The sequence below is a fragment of the Panthera uncia genome (assembly GCF_023721935.1).
Source record: "Panthera uncia isolate 11264 chromosome D3 unlocalized genomic scaffold, Puncia_PCG_1.0 HiC_scaffold_8, whole genome shotgun sequence".
NCBI lineage: Eukaryota > Metazoa > Chordata > Mammalia > Carnivora > Felidae > Panthera > Panthera uncia.
Genome location: NW_026057586.1, coordinates 84,049,411 through 84,066,956, shown reverse-complemented (window position 1 = coordinate 84,066,956; position 17,546 = coordinate 84,049,411). Strand labels below are relative to the sequence as shown.

General features: G+C 47.1%; 1 protein-coding gene across 4 annotated transcripts in view; it reads right to left on the bottom strand.

Moving 5' to 3' along the window:
* The window catches only part of CFAP251 (cilia and flagella associated protein 251), a 67,387-nt gene that overhangs the window by 18,916 nt on the left and 30,925 nt on the right, over window positions 1-17,546 (bottom strand). For 3 of the 4 annotated variants that reach the window (XM_049619389.1, XM_049619390.1, XM_049619391.1), the window contains 6 exons: window positions 16,865-17,038; window positions 15,481-15,665; window positions 9,286-9,400; window positions 8,287-8,450; window positions 3,635-3,725; window positions 3,282-3,425 (listed from right to left, as the gene is read on the bottom strand). In XM_049619389.1, coding sequence (XP_049475346.1) covers window positions 3,282-3,425; window positions 3,635-3,725; window positions 8,287-8,450; window positions 9,286-9,400; window positions 15,481-15,665; window positions 16,865-17,038 — 873 coding nt within the window. Of the gene's footprint in view, window positions 1-3,281; window positions 3,426-3,634; window positions 7,011-7,042; window positions 7,090-8,286; window positions 8,451-9,285; window positions 9,401-15,480; window positions 15,666-16,864; window positions 17,039-17,546 lie in introns of those variants that run through there. The other variant, XM_049619392.1, reaches the window with a different exon arrangement.

Below are 17,546 nucleotides of genomic sequence, written 5' to 3'. Positions count from 1 at the left end.
CGGGCCACCAAAGCTAGGAGAAATACCAGGGACCAGAGCTTACACCCCTAAAACGCACCGAGCCACCAGTGTGGGCACCACATCTCAGCTGGGTCTCAGGCCTTCCGTATGCCTGATGGCGGGCCGTGAAATGCTACATTTTTGGAAAGCTGTTTGGCAGCACAGCCTTGAAGTTCCTATTCTCTGACCCAGTGATTCCATTTCTAGGACGCTGAGACTGGAAAATAATCAGAGGAGTATGCAAAAACTGCACACAGAGATGCTCATCACAACCATGTCTCTGACAGCCAAACACTTCAAGACAATCTACATGGCTGTCAGCTGGGGACCGGCTCAAGCAAGTACCCAGCCTGTAAAAAGCATGTTGTCTATATCAAACGAAAAAGCTCCCGCCCGGTGGGGTGTCTGGGTGGCTCAGTTGATTGAGTGAGCACCCAACTCTTGATTTGGGCTCAGGTCATGATCTCATAGTTCAGGGGATCGAGCCCGACACTGGGCTCCGTGCGGGCAGCAGGGAGCCTGCTTGGGATTCCCTCTCCCCCCCCCCCCCGCCCCTCCCTTGCTTATGTGTGTGCACATGTTCTTTCTTGCTCTTGCTCTCTAAATAAATAAATAAATAAACATTTTAAAAAAGCTTCTGGGGGCGCCTGGGTGGCTCAGGAGCCTGAGTGTCCAACTTCAGCTCAGGTCACGATCTCACAGTTTGTGGGGTTGGGCTCTGTGCTGACAGCTCAGAGCCTGGAGCCTGCTTCGGATTCTGGGTCTCCCTCTTTCTCTGCCCCTCCCCTGCTCGTGCTCTGTCTCTCTCACTCTCTCTCTCAAAAATAAATAAGCATTAAAAAAAATTAAACAAAACATTAAAAAAAACTTCTGCACAACAAAAAGAAATTAGTAAAATGAAAAGGTGGCCTATGGAATGAGAGAAAATATTTGCAAACCACATATCTGATAAGGGGCTACTCTCTAAAATATATAAGGAAAACATATAACCCAATAGCAAAAAAATAAATAACCCAATTTAAAAATGGGCCAAAGACCCGAACAACCATTTTTCCAAAAAAGATATTCAAACGTGAAAAGGTGCACAATGTCCCTAATCATCAGGAAAACACAGATCAAAGCCATAATGAGCTGTCACTTCACACCTGTTAGAATGGCAAAAGGTAACTGGTGACGAGGATGTGGAGAAAAGGGATCCCTTGTGCACTGTTGGTGGGAATAAAGAAAGAAAATATGATTTCTGTATACATCACGGAACACTATTCAACCATAAAAAAGAAGGAAATCCTGCCATTTACGACAACATGGATGAAACTTGAGAGCTTTATGCTAAGTGAAATAAGTCAAAGAAAGACAAATGCATGTATGTGGAATCTAAAAAAACAAAACAAAAAAACCACAACACCAAACTCATAGAAATAGAAAACAGAGAGTGGTTGCCAGGGTACAAACTTCCAGTTATAAGATGAAAAAGTCCCAGGGAGGTAATGTACAGCATGACGACTATAGATTTTGAAAGTTCTCACCACACCAAAAAATGATAGCTACACGCGGTGGTGGTCTGTTAACTGACCTTACTGTGGTGATCGTTTTTGCAACAATACGTATATAAAATTACTAAACTGTATGCCTTAAACTATATAGGTTGTATGTCAATTTTGTCTCAACAAAGCTGGGGGGAAAAGTATATTGTCAAGGAATTTTTGCCACCATGCTTACAAAACAACAGTTACTGAGAATGTTGACACAGGGGTGCCTGGGTGGCTCAGTCGGTTAAGCGTCCGACTTCGGCTCAAGTCATCATCTCGCGGTTCGTGAGTTCGAGCCCCGCATTGGGCTCTGTGCTGACAGCTCAGAGCCCGAAGCCTGCTTCAGATTCTGTGTCTCCCCCTCTCTCTGCCCCGCCTCTGTCTGTCTCTCAATAATAAAGTAACGCTAAAAAAAATTTTAAAGAATGTTGATACAAATATATGGATATATATACACATACACAGATATGCCTATATACTCACACAAATCTGTACATATGTACATGTATATGCACACATCCTCTGTAAACTGTTGATATATATTGTCACAGACACATATATGCCATATAATGCCAATTCCTTATTTAAAAATATAGATGTATCTATATCCATGCATAAAACAATAGAAGGAAGTCCACTAAAATGTTAACAGTGATTATCTCTGAGTAATTTCTATTTTCTTCTTTATAGTTCTATTTTCTAAATCAGGGTAAGTTACAAAATTAAGGCATATCCTTTAAAAATCATGTTTTCAGAGAATTACTAATACATGGAAAATGCTTATGAAATGACATCAAGAGGAAATATAGGATAAAAATATATATTCAGTACAATACCAATTAGGTTTTTAAATTATATATATATATATATGAAATATATATACAAAATTTTATATAGATACCCCGGAAAATACTAAAAACTGTTAAGTCTGTGTAGTGGGATTATTAGTATTTTCTTCATTTCATTTGCGTACCGTTTCCAAGCTTTCTTTCCTTTTTTTTTTTAAGATTTTTTTTTTAATGTTTATTTACTTTAGAGAGAAAGAAGGGGGGAGGATCCAAAGCTGGCTCTGTGCAGGGCTCAAATTCACAAACTGTGAGATCATGACCTGAGCTGGAGTCGGAGGCTTAACCGACTGAGCCGCCCAGGTGCCCCAAACTTTCTACAATGAGAATGTGTTAACACCTCAAGTCTGAGAGAAAACCCAGTCAGTTGCATCGTAACCACGGTTTCTAAGGGGAGCACTCTCCCTCGAGAGCTTCTGGTCCCTTGCGGCTGGGCGTGTTGTGTGAGGTCATGAGGAATGACTGTGTCTCCTGAGCCCACAGCACAGGATGAGCACCCACCTCCCAGAGGCGCCCCATTCACACAGGCCAGGTTAACAGCAACTACAAAGTGAAGGTCATCCCAATAACGACCATTTACGGAGCTTTTCCTATGCGCCTGGCCCTGTGCTGAGTGCTTTGTGGGCATTTCTGGGGCATCATCTCCTTGAACTCATCAGGGGCCAGTCTAATTCCAAAACCCAGGCCCTTACTGGCATCAAACTGTGGTAAGGAAGAAGTCTTTAAGGAATATCTTTATGGTAAGTCTGTTTCTAAGGAGAGTGTCTGGGATGCCCACAACCTTCTTTTTGATCCATTTACGTAAGAATAATGTTAAATTTTTACTTTTGACCTATAATTGTTGCTCCCAGAGGTCGTTTTCATGAATAACATGTCCCACTGCTGCTCTTGTTTTCGTTCCGCCTACCTTTTCTTCCGAGGGGTAAAAGCCAACTGCTCTCATGACAAAAGGAAGCTCCGACAGGCAAATGTGTTCCGACACCTCTCTGGTCTCCATTGTATCAATTCCTTGACTACGGAGCTGAGAATAGTAAAAATAGTCTTCCAGCTCCTATGTGCAAATACAATGAAACACAACACACATTTTGGCTCAAGTCTGCAGCATCCATTAGGACTTCAAGGACATTTTCTAGAAAGTACGTTCTGAGCTCAGTGGGGAAAAGAGCTTTGGGAAAAAGGCAAGAAGGTTCATCCCGGGCTCATTTGTTTCACAAACTTAACTAGATGTTACCAGGAAGTGTTTACTCTGAGGACAATTACCCTGTAGAATTTTCCTTCCCTGCCACCAGCCACCAGACCGTAGAACGGGGTCAAGTCTTCACCCCCGAGAGAAACTGCAGCCTCCAGAGCACTAGAACGGTGACAGAAACATCGCTGTTAGGGAGCGCTCGCGCCTGAGCACTGGCCAGCCCGAGTCCCGCTGGCACTGCGGACCTCGGCAGGGTGTCACGATGCCCGTACAAGTAGGGTCTCCGTAAACTTGTCAGGAAAATTCCTTCTGAAATGAAGCCAAAAACGAAAAATTCAATTTCAATGTGGAACCTGGTGGTACAGGGTACCTGCCTTAACGGTAGTGATATTCTCTCACCGATGACAGGGCAGGCGCTTGGCAATTTGCGGGCAATCTTCGGGGAGCACGGCTCCTCCCCTGAGGGAGGCAAGGAGGTGGGGGGAGGGAGGGAGGACCCCTGTGCACTGAAACCACAGTGCTCCCCAGTGGAGCCGCGTCCCTCGTGAGATCTGTGCGACCAGAGCCAAAAACGGGGTAAGTGCAGGTACACTGCCAACACTAATTGCTTCCATAAAAACTCGGGAGGCCACAAGGGACCCATGCCAGTCAGATAAAAATAACCCTCTGCTCTCTAACATGGGGTCAGGTTTTCTAAAAATAGGCACCGTAAATGGTAAGAAAACCTACTTTTGTGTGTGAGACTGACTCTGCCCCGCACGAAATACACGTAATAGGAAATCATTGTAATAGTCCACTAACTGGATTTCTGCTAATCAGGCCGTTAGCCTCTTCGTGGAGCTGTTAAAACACACTTCGGTGTAGACCACGGCAGGGAAGTGGTTCAGTATCCAGAATCTGGAGTCAGAGGGACACGAGTTGAGTCCTGGCTCTGCCACTCGCAAGCAGTGTGGTCACGGGTCAGCGACAGCCTCCCTGGGCCCCAGTTTCCTCATCTATGAAATGGGAATAGTCACAGGTCTGCCTCACAGGGTTGTTTCGAAAATAAAGTGAAGGCGCATAAAGGGTTTGACACGAAGCCCTTTGTCTTCCTCTTTGTTTTCCTCCGTGATGAGTGTTTGTTAGGTGTGGCGTTGAATCAGAAAGACCGGATGTGAATCCCAGCCCCACCACTTACTCCAGTGCTTGGGGGGGGGGGGGGTCATTTAGCACCCTGGAGCTAGTTTCCAGATATATGGGGGTACCACCGTGGGGACACTGCCAGTCCCTGCCTCCCAGGATGGCTGTGAGCATGAAATCAGACAATGGGTGGAGAGCAGTCAGCACAGGGCCCGGCCCAGCGAAGGCTCAGTACGAGGAGCGATTATTACTGTTGAACTGGGCATCACTATACACCTGCACGGCTCTCCTCTTCAAAGAGTCAGCCACAAAAGCGTGCTGGCCCTCTGTCGGGAGAGCCCACATAAGCAGGCTGCCTTCGGGTCTGGGGGAGCTGGTGTATTCTCCAGGGGGCCTGAGGCCCCTCTCCGGCAGGGCCCAGGCTTCACCCAGCTCTCGGCTCTGGTATTAGCCATCGAGGCAGGTATCCAGCGGACAGGGCTCCTCCTCTGTGGCCTCCAGGCCTCGTCCAGGCCCAATCCCGACAGGCTCTGTGGGAGACCACTTTTAGCCACGTGGCTCTGGAACGGGGCCAGGTAAAGGCCAGAAGCGACACAGAGGAGCCTGTCACTACTAGGAGTGTCTGGGAGGGGCTCACAAGAGCTCCAGATTCTCTGGAAACAGCACTCTGGTGGTCAGGACCATACCATGCACCCTACTTCCTGCCCACCGCTGACTGACCCCAGAGAGCGAGAGGGACAGGACTGGCCTGTCCAAGCAGAGCTGGAGAAAGAAACCCACTCCCTCTGCCGTGAGAGCTCCAGTTTGTGAAATCTGAGGACTGTCAGTGGCCATGTTCACTCCGGGTGACAAAATCCACTTGTGCAGAGAATGAAGCCAGTAGCGGAGCCCCACAGAGAGCAAGTGGCGAGGGCGCCTCGTGCACACGCAGCCCCTGCACCTCGTGCAGCATGGTTACCTGAGATGCCCATGACCTTCTCATTAATTCCCCTTTGTGCTTCAGCTGGGTTTCGAATACTTGCAATAAAAAAAGGGGGTCATTAGGGCACAAAGGGCAAGGAGGCTTATTGCGAACCTACTGTGTGCCGAGCCATACTTCTGGGACATGAGCTCAGTCAGGAGAAGCAGTGAACACTGTAATCAGCACATGGTAAGGTTCAGCAAATGCTCCCTAGGGGAGGAGGCAGGAGAGGAACAGCAGCTGTGGTAATCTCTACCCTCAAAACACTGATGGTATTCCCATTTAACAGATGGAGAAACTGAGACTCAGAAGTTAAGGGACTAGCCTGAGGTCATACAGCAAGCAGGCAGGAAAAGTGGTATGTGAATCTGGGTCTTTCTGCTCTTGTCTGAGCACAGCAGCAGGACCCCAGGTGGCTATGAGGTTAAGCACAAAAGAACAACGGGGGATTTAAAAACGGGTGCCAGGGGCGCCTGGGTGGCTCAGTCAGTTGAGCGTTCCACTCTTGATTTTGGCTCAGCTCATGATCCCAGGGTCGTGGGATCGAGCTCTGAGTCAGGCTCCACACTGAACATGGAGCCTGGCTTAAGACTCTCTCTCTCTCCCTCTGCCCCACTTCTCCGCTCGCTCTATCTAAACAAACAAACAAACAAACAAAACCATAAAAACCAAATAGGTGCCAAACAAGGGGAGGAAAAAGGTAGCATGCCAGCAAAGTCGGGGCAAAGGCACAGCACAGTATGTGCGGAATGAACCCTAGGAGAAGATGAAAGGAAGGGGTCTGCCCAGGAGAAGGTCAATGTGCTGCAGTGATCGTATTTGGGCCCAGAAGCACCCTGATTACAATCATGGGAACGTGAGCGGACTTAACATCTGTACTTCACCCTACGACTCACCGTCGTTAGACCAGCAGGGAATTTTGTTTGTTTATTTGTTTAGGGTTGTTACATTTCTTCCCATTAGTGGAGCACTGAACATATTAAGACACCAGAAACAGCAATGAAGTGCTAATTAGCTTATAATGATCCTTTGTCCCCACAACAGATTAAATTGAAATTCTCGGAAGCCTGGACTCTGGCCAGGCACCGGGAAGCCATTGCAAAGCGGGTGCCGTTTTTCACCCTTTAATCTCTACCATGATTATCGAGAAGAAGACAAAAATGAAAAGGGGTGTGTGTGGGGGGGGGGGGGGGAGGGATTCTGTTCTCTCAGCAGGGTGTGGCTCGCCTCCGCTGTTCCAGGGACTGGCCACACACTCAGGAAGTGCTTTTCAATGTGAGAGCTCACCTCTAGCTTCATAATTCCCAAATTCCCACGATCTGCTCTTAGGTGAAGGCAGAGGTGAAGGTCAGAGTGACAACTGCAGTCTGAAGCCAGCGAGGATCCAGAGCAGACTTACCTGGCGAGTTTTGCTTATATTCAGGTTAAGGGAAGAAGCTTCGATGTCTGCCATAAAAGAAAGATGTACGCTTGGCAGATGACAGGGGGTACACTTTCACTGGGAGCCAGGAATCGAAGGAAGGTAGGATTCTTTAAGAGGGAAGGTGCCGCTGAGCTGTCTATACCCAGCTCTTCAATGGGACGCTGCCGGGCAGGAGGCCATCTGAGAGGCAGGGGCTGGGAGAAGGTGTTGAGGGACGGGCACTGGCTCTGCCCGGTGGCAGCTCAGTGAATCGGGGTAGATGAGAGGATTACTGTAGTACTTGCCCCCCTTTTCGGGAAAGCTCTTTAATAAGACCTTCGCAAGGAAGAACAGAAGAGAGGAAATAATGTACCGAGCCCTTAGCTCTGTGCTACATGCCTTCCCTATATTAACCTACTCAATCCTTCTTACAAGGATCCTATTAAAGTCCCTATCATTACCCTCCTTCCCCCCACCGTTTCACAGACAAGGAATCTGAAGATCAGAGATGGTAAGAAGCATGCCCTGGGTGTCACAGCCAGCAGAAAGGAGGCTCCACATCCAAACCCATGTCTCTTGGGCCTCCAGGTGCGGGTACTGTCTGATCCCCAACCCGGACTTTTCCAGCCTCGCCCGAGGTAGAGCGTCTCAGCTCAGGGCAGGCGGGTGTGAAGAGCAGAGTGGACACACATGTTTCAAATCAGACTCCTCCTATTTCTGTTACACACACTTGGGAGATTTGAGCAAGATCTTTGTAGCTGGTGCGAGTCTGCAGATGACAGAGTGGGAAGTATTTCAGGGGCCACACCGAACAAAGTGGAATCACGCTGCCTTCGCTGCAAATAGTAGTGAATAGTAACCTTTTATCCGCACATCGGTATGGACAGATGTCATGGGGAGGAACCCGAACGCCAGGCCTGTAGGGGGTTAACACCCGTCTGCTGTTACTAGTTAAGAAAAGAGGGTCTGGGGGCACCTGGGTGGCTCAGTCGGTTGAGTATCCGACTTCGGCTCAGGTCATGATCTCGTGGTTCATGGGTTTGAGCCCTGCGTCAGGCTCTGTGCTAACAGATCCCGGAGGCTGCTTCAGATTCTGTGTCTCCGTCTCTCTCTCTGTCCCTCCCATGCTCTCTCTCTCTCTCTCTCTCTCTCTCTCTCTCAAAAATTAATAAACATTAAGAAAAAGGCGGCTACACTTGACACCTTCTTTGTGGGGGTTGGGTTCTCGCCTCAACACATACCTTAAGTTGATTTCCCATTGCACCACCGATCGATCATGTCCTCCTGCCGTGAAGGCATAGCAGCCGTCATAGGAAACGGTCATTCCAGCCACCCCGCTTGGGTGGCATATAATAGCAGATGTCTTATGTGGATTGCCATCCACAGGTAAGATCTGAAGTCCAACCTAGGGAGGAATATGTAATTGGAAATTCAGATTCAGACAACTGGGGCCTGGGCTAGGACCTCGCACACTCACGTGCTACCTCCGGTTCTGTTTACTGGAAGGACGTATGCATCTGGAGCTACCCCACACATTTCGCGTGGCCAGGGGCTCACATACACTGACCCCTGTGGGCTGTTCCCTTAGGGGAGAGATGCCAGGTCCCGGTAGAGACACAGGAAGGATTTCACTGGTCTTCAGAGTCAGATATCCAAGGTTTTCCAGAATAATTCTGGAATCCCACGATTTTACGCTTTTCAATAGATTTATTTAAAAAAATTTTTTTGAAATATTTATTTATTTCTGGGAGAGACAGAATGCGAGTGGGTTAGGGGCAGAGAGAGGGAGACACAGAATCCGAAGCAGGCTCCTGGCCCCGAGCTGTCAGCACCGAGCCCGACGCGGGGCTCGAACCCACAGGCCGTGAGATCATGACCTGAGCCGGAGCCAGACGCTCAACTGACTGAGCTACCCAGGCGCCCCTAGATTATTTATTAAATGTAGGACTAAGTGCAACGAGTTTGCATGTCTTTATAAGTTTTTTCCATGTAAATAAATCAGAAAGAAAAAATCCTTTGGTGACAACGTGTCTTCATGGGAGTACAGAAAATAGAGTTAACTCCGCTCCAAAATGCCTCCTAAGACCCGTTTCCACTCATTTATGGCAAATTTCAGTAGCACTGTGGACCGGGACAGAAGTCAGGGGCTGGGCTCTCCTAGAGTCTGATCCTACTTGGGGCTGACTGCCACTCAAAACCCACAGCGTCATCTCACAGAGGCAGAGAGCAGAGGCTCATACCTTGTCTCTGTTAATAAACACCATGTAGCGTTTCTGCAGTTCCAAGGTGCTCTTCACCGGGAGGATTTGTACCTGTTCAATGGAAGAACCGTAAACTGGCCCAAGAAGTGTCTTTCTGCATGAGAAAAAAAAAAAAAGAAACATTTTTTTTTTTTAAATTCCACAAATCCGAATGCAGTTTTCCTGACTGGCTACGTTTCATGATGCTGTATACATTTTAAATTCTGAATTTCCTGACCTGTCACTTGGCTAAGAACCTCGCTCTCAACTGCGGCTAACAGCGGCCATAAATAAGGGGCACAGCCTCAGACGGTAAATGCTCCAGGAAAGTCAGACTGTGAAGGATGCTTTCTGCATGGAGGTTCTGACTTTCCTTCCTGACGGCTGAGTGAAGGGAACATTATGCCTCGAGAATGTGTACGGGAACAGGGGATGTGAAAAAGGCGGTGAACGAGTGGCACGCGTGGGCAGGAAGCAGGAAAACACCCCTTCCTCAGTGGTTGGCCAAGAGATTAGATGACGTGATACCTGTTGCTGCAGACGCCTGACACGCGGGTCCAAGTGCAACACACAGACTTCCGAAAAAACTGTCTGTGACTCAGACTGTAATGAATTGTACCTCCACAATGGTCAGACTTCTTTAACTCAGACTCTGTTAGGAATCTGATCTGAGGCGAGGAAGTGACGGGATGTTACCCTGAGCCCGGAGCAGGACATTTCCTGAAGCTGGAAAATGGTAGCTTCAGGACTCTGGCTCGCACAGGCATCTTCTGAGGCCTAGGAGGAGTCCTGATGTGTTTTAGTCTTAATTATATACCCCCTTTTTTTTTAACAGTGCCCACAAATCCGAACACACTTCACACCCCACAAAACCTGGATCTGTCCCTGTGAGGCGAGTAGCTATTACAATCTTATTATAAAAGTCCCTTGTTGTTTGGATGTGTTTTCTCCCTGTGTCCCCTGTCCCCAGCCCATGTCTAGTGGGGACAGTACATACTCCATGTACGTGCACTGAACAAACAAAGTACAGATCCATTAAACAGCCTTTTTTAAGGACCTTCTGTGCCAGGCACTGTGTGAGGTGCTCGGACCCAGACGTGAGCTCACAGCCTGGCAGGGACGACAGGCACGGGAGCACCGTGAGGGCAGAGACATGGGAACAGGCAGGTTCAGGGCTCAGAGACAGCTCTGAGGAAGGAGACCTGTGAGCTGGGTGTGCAATGGTGAGTTGGAAAGGTGGAGAAGAATATGGAGGTGACAGAACAGGCAGTGAAAACAGGGGGTGCAAGTGCATGGAAGATGGACTGTTGGTGGAAAACTGCGGAAGGAAAATTTAAGGGGGAAGGAGTGGGAGGTGGAGGGCGGTGAGCTGAGCAGGGGAGCAGGGGCCAGTTGTGAGGGCAGATGCTGGCCGGGCTGCAGGATGCTGCAGGGGGCCGGGGGCGGAGGGGGATCAGGTTGGATGATCCACGGTCAGGTTCATACACATGGAGACTTAGGTGAAATGTCAGAAATGCTAAACAGCCACCTGAGGGACCACACGTTGGTTAGCCACAAGTCACCCCGTGTGGGGATGTCCGAGGACCTTCCCCAAGTATCCCTGAGTGGACAGAGGCGGGGAGACCACGGCTAAGAGAAGACTGATTTGAATCCCACGTGGAGGACGTGGGGCTGTCACACACCACTGGTGGGAACGTGAGTGGGTGGCACTGTTTGGTAACCAGTCTGGCAGCTCCTCATCATGGTTAAACAGTTACTATGTGACCTGGCAGTTCTACTCCCAGGTCTCTACCCAAGAGAAACGGGACATGTACCTGCATGGAAACCTACACACAAATGTTCATAAGAGCCCAACACAGAGACAACACCGATGTCCACCAACAGGTGAATGAATAGACAGATGAGGTAGACATTTTTTTTATGTTTATTTATTTTTGAAAGAGAGACAGAGCGTGAGCAGGGGAGGGTCAGAGAGAGATGGAGACAGAATTGGAAACAGGCTCCAGGCTCTGAGCTGTCAGCACAGAGCCTAATGCAGGGCTCGAGCTCACGAACTAACTGTGAGATCATGACCTGAGCCGGAGTCAGGCACTTAACCGACTGAGCCACCCAGGTGCCCCCAGATGGGATACATCTATAAAATGGAGTATTATTCAGCCATAAAAATGAACACTGAAACATGCCACACCACAGATGAACCCTGAAAACAGGATGCTGAGTGAAAGAAGCCAGACACAAAACGTCACACAGGTATAATTCCATACACACGAAATATCCAGAATAGATAAATGCACAGAGACAGATGCAGATTGGTGGCTGTCAGGAGTGGGGCAGGAGTTGGGGAAGGAAGGAAGGAGGGTATGGGGGGTGGCTGCTAATGGGTGCAGGGTTTGTTTTTGGGGTGATGAAAATGCTCTTGGATTAGACAGTGGTGATGATGGCACAACTTTGTAAATATAGTAAAAACCACTGAAAAGGGGTAAATTTTATGATATGTAAAACGTATCTTGATTTAAATTATAAGTAAGCAAAAAAAAAAAAAAAAAAGTCGAACTATTCAGCCTCCCGATGCTTCCACTTCCTCAACAGTAAATGGGGACAATGACAATGACAGCACCTGCCCCAGGAGTCAGTGGTAAACATTAAGTAGGTTAATATACATAAAGCACTTGGAACAATTTCTGGCACATAGTAGGAGCCAATGTAACTGTCACCATTGTTAAGCATATCTGACAATTTCATAAAGTTAGCATCTTTTGCTTCTAATTAAAAAAGTATTACATATTCATTGTAAACAATTTCACACATTTAGACATGCATAAGATAGACAGTCTACCTAGACCCCCACATTGCTGCACTCTTTCATCCCGAGATAATTGTGGGTAACAGTCTGGTGTCTGAGACTTGAGAATTTCTTTTATGTATTCTAACCTATATAATTATAATTTTATGTGAAAATTATATAAATTATGGAAACACCATTGTATATGAAAATATAGTATGTCATAGGGATAGTTGCATGATACTACACAGAAAGCTGATTTTTTTTCTTTCTTTTTTTTAAGTAGGCTTCATACCTAGCACAGAGCTCAGTGTGGGGCTTGAACTCACGACCCTGAGCTCAAGACCTGAGCTGATCAAGACAAATGCTTAACCCAGCCACCCAGATGCCCCTCTTTTTTTCTTTTCTACAAGCAGTATCATGTTTCAGCGTAGTAACAAGCCATCATTTAACCAATCCCCTATTAATGGACATCTGGATTGTTTCCACTTTTGAAAATATTTTCAAACAAGACATCCTTTTACTTATGTCTTGGCATACTGGGTGAGGACGTCTGTGGGCTACATTCCTAGACATCAGACAACATGATGCAAATTAACAGCGGGCAACAATTGCTCTCCCAACGGATGCCCCAGTTTCCACATCTCCCCAGCAGGCAGAGAGTGCCCACCCCCCTACACCTTTGCCAACACTGTGCACTGTTGGTCAACTTTATCTTTGCTAATCTGGTTCGTGAAAAATGATGTCTTGCTTTCATTTACATCTTTGATACACTAGTGAACATCTGCTCATAGGTTTATTGGTCTTTTTCTGCGAACTGCCTTTTTAAGGTCTATTTTTTAATGCATTTTAAAATTGTTTTGGATTTATCATGAAAAGGCACTTCTTACCCAAGTAAGTGTGGTTATGAGGCCTTATTATTCCTACAACTTAAAAGATGCTTTATGCAAAGGGCTTTACTTTGGAGTGATGGAGATGTTTTGGAATTAGATACAGGTGGTTGTTGTATGACATTGTGAATGCATTAAATGCCAGTGAATTGTTCACGTTAAAATGGTTAGTTTCGAGGTGCCTAGGTGGCTCAGTCAGTTAAGCATCTGACTTTGGCTCATGTCATGATCTCACAGTTCGTGAGTTCAAGCCCCATGTTGGGCTCCACGTTGATGGCTCGGAACCTGGAGCCTGCTTTGGATCCTCTGTCTCCCTTTCTCTCTCTGCCCCTCCCCGGCTCACTCTCTCTCTCTCTTTCAAAAATAAACAAACATTAACAAAATTAAAAAATAAAATGGTTAGTTTTTATGTTTTTTTAAATGTTTATTTTTTTGAGAGAGAGACAGAGCTGAAGTCAGACACTCAACCGATTGAGCCACCCAGGTGATACTAGTTTTTATGTTTTGTGTTATTGAATTTCACTTCGATAAATTATTTTTTAAGGGACACCTGGGTGGCTCAGTTGGTGAAATGTCCAACTCTTGATTTCAGGTCAGGTCGTGGTCTTGGGGTCATGAGATCAAGCCCCACTTTGGACTCCACGCTCAGCATGGAGCCTGCCTGACATTCTCTCTCTCTCTCCTCTCCCCCTCCCCTGCTCAGGCTGTCTCTCTGAAAAAAATTGTAAAAGATGTTTTATGAAAAGAAATTTTTAAATAAAAATAAAAAGATGCCTTATGCTAATTTCCAACTGATTATCAATGGCAGAAACTCCTCTAACTGTGTGGCTCTAAGTCTCTGCTTAGTAACTGTTAGCAGGAACTTTGAGCCTGGGGGCCCTCCATGCCCAATCTATCTGCTTGGCAAAGTCAGATTTCCTCAGGACTTGCATATCTGTGGGATAGTCCATGTCCAAAAGGTTTGTTTCCATTAAAGATGATGTATGAAGATTCCAGGATCGTCCTAAAATTCTTTTGCCATGTATCTTTCAAATGTCTCCTTCCCAGTGTTTTAACATTAAAAAAAAGTTGTGCTGGATTTCTCTCCTATTCATGCCACATGACATAGCATTTCTCAGTCATTTTTCCTTGTACCCTTCTGGAAACAAATGTTTAAAAAAGGAAGAAGAAGAAGAAGAATATGAGGGTGATCCTTTGAGGACCTATCTTACTGAGAAACATTTCAAAACGATGATCTTCCTCAAGCATAGGACCAGCTGCTATTGGCCAGTTTTCTCACTTCTTTCTCCCAGGTGAGGTCACTAATGAGTTCTCACCTCTGTGTTTCTCCAGCCTCCATGGCTCTGATCTTGCCAGCCATACCACAAGGCAGCCAAACCCCGGGCAGAGAGGGGATGCACCCAAAGCAAGGGCTGCACCGGCACTCAGTGGTGCGAAGTAGAGGACAGAGTCAGAACTAGGTTCAAGGATTAGGTCTCATCCTGTCCTGAGCAGCAATTTCTGTTGCATGTCAGAACCTCAGTGGGATAATACTTGGGAGCGTTGTTGAAGAAGAGTGCAGAGCCCTGGTGCAGGGACGGTGCACCATAATCTGTATCTCTCAGGAGGAGCAAACCCTGGGGGCCGGGCCTAGCAGCACAAGCGCCAAGCACAGATGTAGACCTACTTCAGGATGGAGAGGCTGCTGCTCTGAAAGGCTCAGCTTTGAAGATGCCCTGGGCTTGGTCCTTTGGCCGCTCCTCTATACACTTTTCCCTTCTGGAATCTTCTCTCACCTCATGGCTTTAAAGCACCATGTGCTCCTGACCTCAAACATGGACCCGGCCCAGAACTCCCACGAACTCCACTCCCCCTCCAAGATGCAAATTCCATGGTGGCAGGAACAATGCTGTTTGCATCCCCACCTTCAGCACCTCGGACAGAACCTGGCTCAGGTAGGGGCTGGGTCAATACTGCGGGAACACACGAATGCCATCAGGTAAACTGAAAAACTCCTTTAGGAACCAAGAGTAAGAAAAATTGCACAATTAGGGGCATCTGGCTGGCTCAGTCGGTAGAACATGTGATTCTTGATCTCGGGGTTGTGAGTTTGAGCCCTACGTTGGGTGCAGAGATTACTTAAAAAAAAATAATAAAATCTTTTTTTAAAAATCACACAATTGGTAGTATTCAAGTGAAAATATCTGTTGTTATCCACGAGGGAAGGATAGGAGAGTTTATAAAGCATCAGCAACTTCTCGGGTTCCTTCACAGGGTCTCAGGCACTGAGCTCTGGGTCCCTCATCTCTGTGCAGGGCTGGGCTCAGAAGAGGGCTCTGGATTTGCATCCTGCCTCTGGCAACTTCCCAGCCACGTGACCCTGGATGAGAATTTCTCAACTTTTCCATGCCTTTCTTTCCTCCTCTGCAAAGTGAGTGTGAGTAAAGGTAGCCAAGCTGCTCATGGGTCCACGAGCTGGGACGTGAAATAAGCTGGGGGCTGAGGAACTGATTTCTGCATCAGTGGGAGGCTCCTGCTGCTTACCTGCACATTTTTGTGGTGGAATTAAAAAGTTTCACTTTGTAGCCACTGTTGCAAATGAGCAGGAAGAGTTCCCTGGTGAGTGGTGGGTACCAGACCATACAGGTAGGGTAGTTGCCCTGATCGGTTCGGTGAATGTCCAGGACTTCCAGGTGGTCTTTGGAGCTCTTAAGAAGATTATACTCGATCTGCAGAGGAGCCCAGATGTTCACACATGAGGACTGAGCCAAATGAAGTCAACCCACAGTCTTATTCTGGGGGAAACAACGTTGGGCCTCTTAAGAGAAGACTTGCTTAGACCCTTGCTCCTAATAAGCTGCCATTATGGAGCATTCCTTATGAGCAAAGACAGTGAGCTAAGCACCTTAAAAACATGATGCCATTTAACACTCATGACTCCCCTGTCAAGTCGTACCATTGTGCCCATTTTAGATTAGAAAACCTGTTCAGAGTGGTTCAGTGGCTTGCCCAAGGTCACACAGCTAAGAACTGGTAGGGTGAGAATTCAAATTTAGGTTCCAACTGACTCCAAAACCTGAACTCTCACAGTTATGTTATACTGTCTCCCTTAACATTATCTTGGGAACTCTTTGAGGGTGGGAACTAATTCATATCTAAATCTCAGCGCTTGACCATGATAAATTAGCAGCTTGCTGAATTTCACCCATAGGTAGATTTTGGTGGCCAGGCCAGGATGAATGAATGGATGGGTGGCCATAATAAAGGAGACAAAGGGATGGAGGAAAGGGAGGGAGCGAGGAAGGAAGTTAAGATGGACAGAAACAGAACTTCTTTGACTCACGATGGGGTTACATCCCAATAAACCTATCGTAAGTCAAAAATGCATTTAACACACCTACCCTAGGGAACGCCGCAGCCTAGCCTGGCCCGCCTTAGACGTGCTCAGAACACGGACATGAGCCTCCAGTTGGGCACAGTCATCCACCACAAAGCCTGTTTTATAATGAGGTGTTGACTATTGCATGTAATTTACTGAATCCTGTACTAAAAGTGACAAATGTAACAGCCGTGTGGGTGCAGGTGGCTGTCCGTGTACCACCCGTTGACCCTCCCGACCGTGTGGCTGACCGGGAGCTGCTGCGGCCTCTGTCCGGCATCGCGGGAGAGGATGGGGCCACAGGTCGCTAGCCTGGGACAGGATCCAGATTCAACCTTTCAAACACAGCTTCTACTGAAGGAGCATTGCTTTTGCACATCCTTGAGACCAAGCATCGACCCAGAGATGTTTATGCTACTATGTTATGCGGTACACTCATTTTCTCCAACATGCACTGTGGGCCCAGTGCTATACCAGATGCCAGGGACACAACAAGAATGAAATACACACAGTCCCAGTGGTGAGATAAACGGACACTGAACGGCTTACCAAGAGCCTGTCTTTCCCGAGGCTCAGCAGTCTCGGCTCATTGCTGTCCAGATGAACCCCAAACAGGAGACTGCAAATGCTTTTGCGATGAGAACGAAGTCTTGCCAGATATTCCCAGACCCTGTGTCCATTTCTGACTACCACCACATAAACAGACACGGTAAAACGTACATCCTGAATAGGAGCAAAAGAGTACAAGTCATTCCTTGCTAGGTTTTGTAACTTGAAAATCATCATCATGTTTTTCATACTAATGTTGCCGTTAGAATATTTTATCCAAGAGGCACCGGGTGGCTCAGTCGGTTGAGCATTCAACTCTTGATTTGAGCTCAGGTCATGATCCTAGGGTTGTGAGATCAAGCCCTATGTCAGGCTCTGTGATGACAGCATGGAACCTGCTTGAGATTCTCTCTTTCTCTCTCCCTCTGCCCACCCCCCACTCTTGTCTGTGCTGCATCTCTAAAACAATAAAAAGAATAATAAAGAAGATTATTTTATCCAAAAATAAATTTTAGTCTATCAGAGCAAGTAATAAAATAACACCCATTTGGGGTGCCTGGGTGGCTCAGTCAGTTGAGCATCCAACTTCAGCTCAGGTCATGATCTCACAGTTCGTGAGTTCAAGCCCCGCGTCGGGCTCTGTGCTGACAGCTCGGAGCCTGGAGCCTGCTTCAGATTCTGT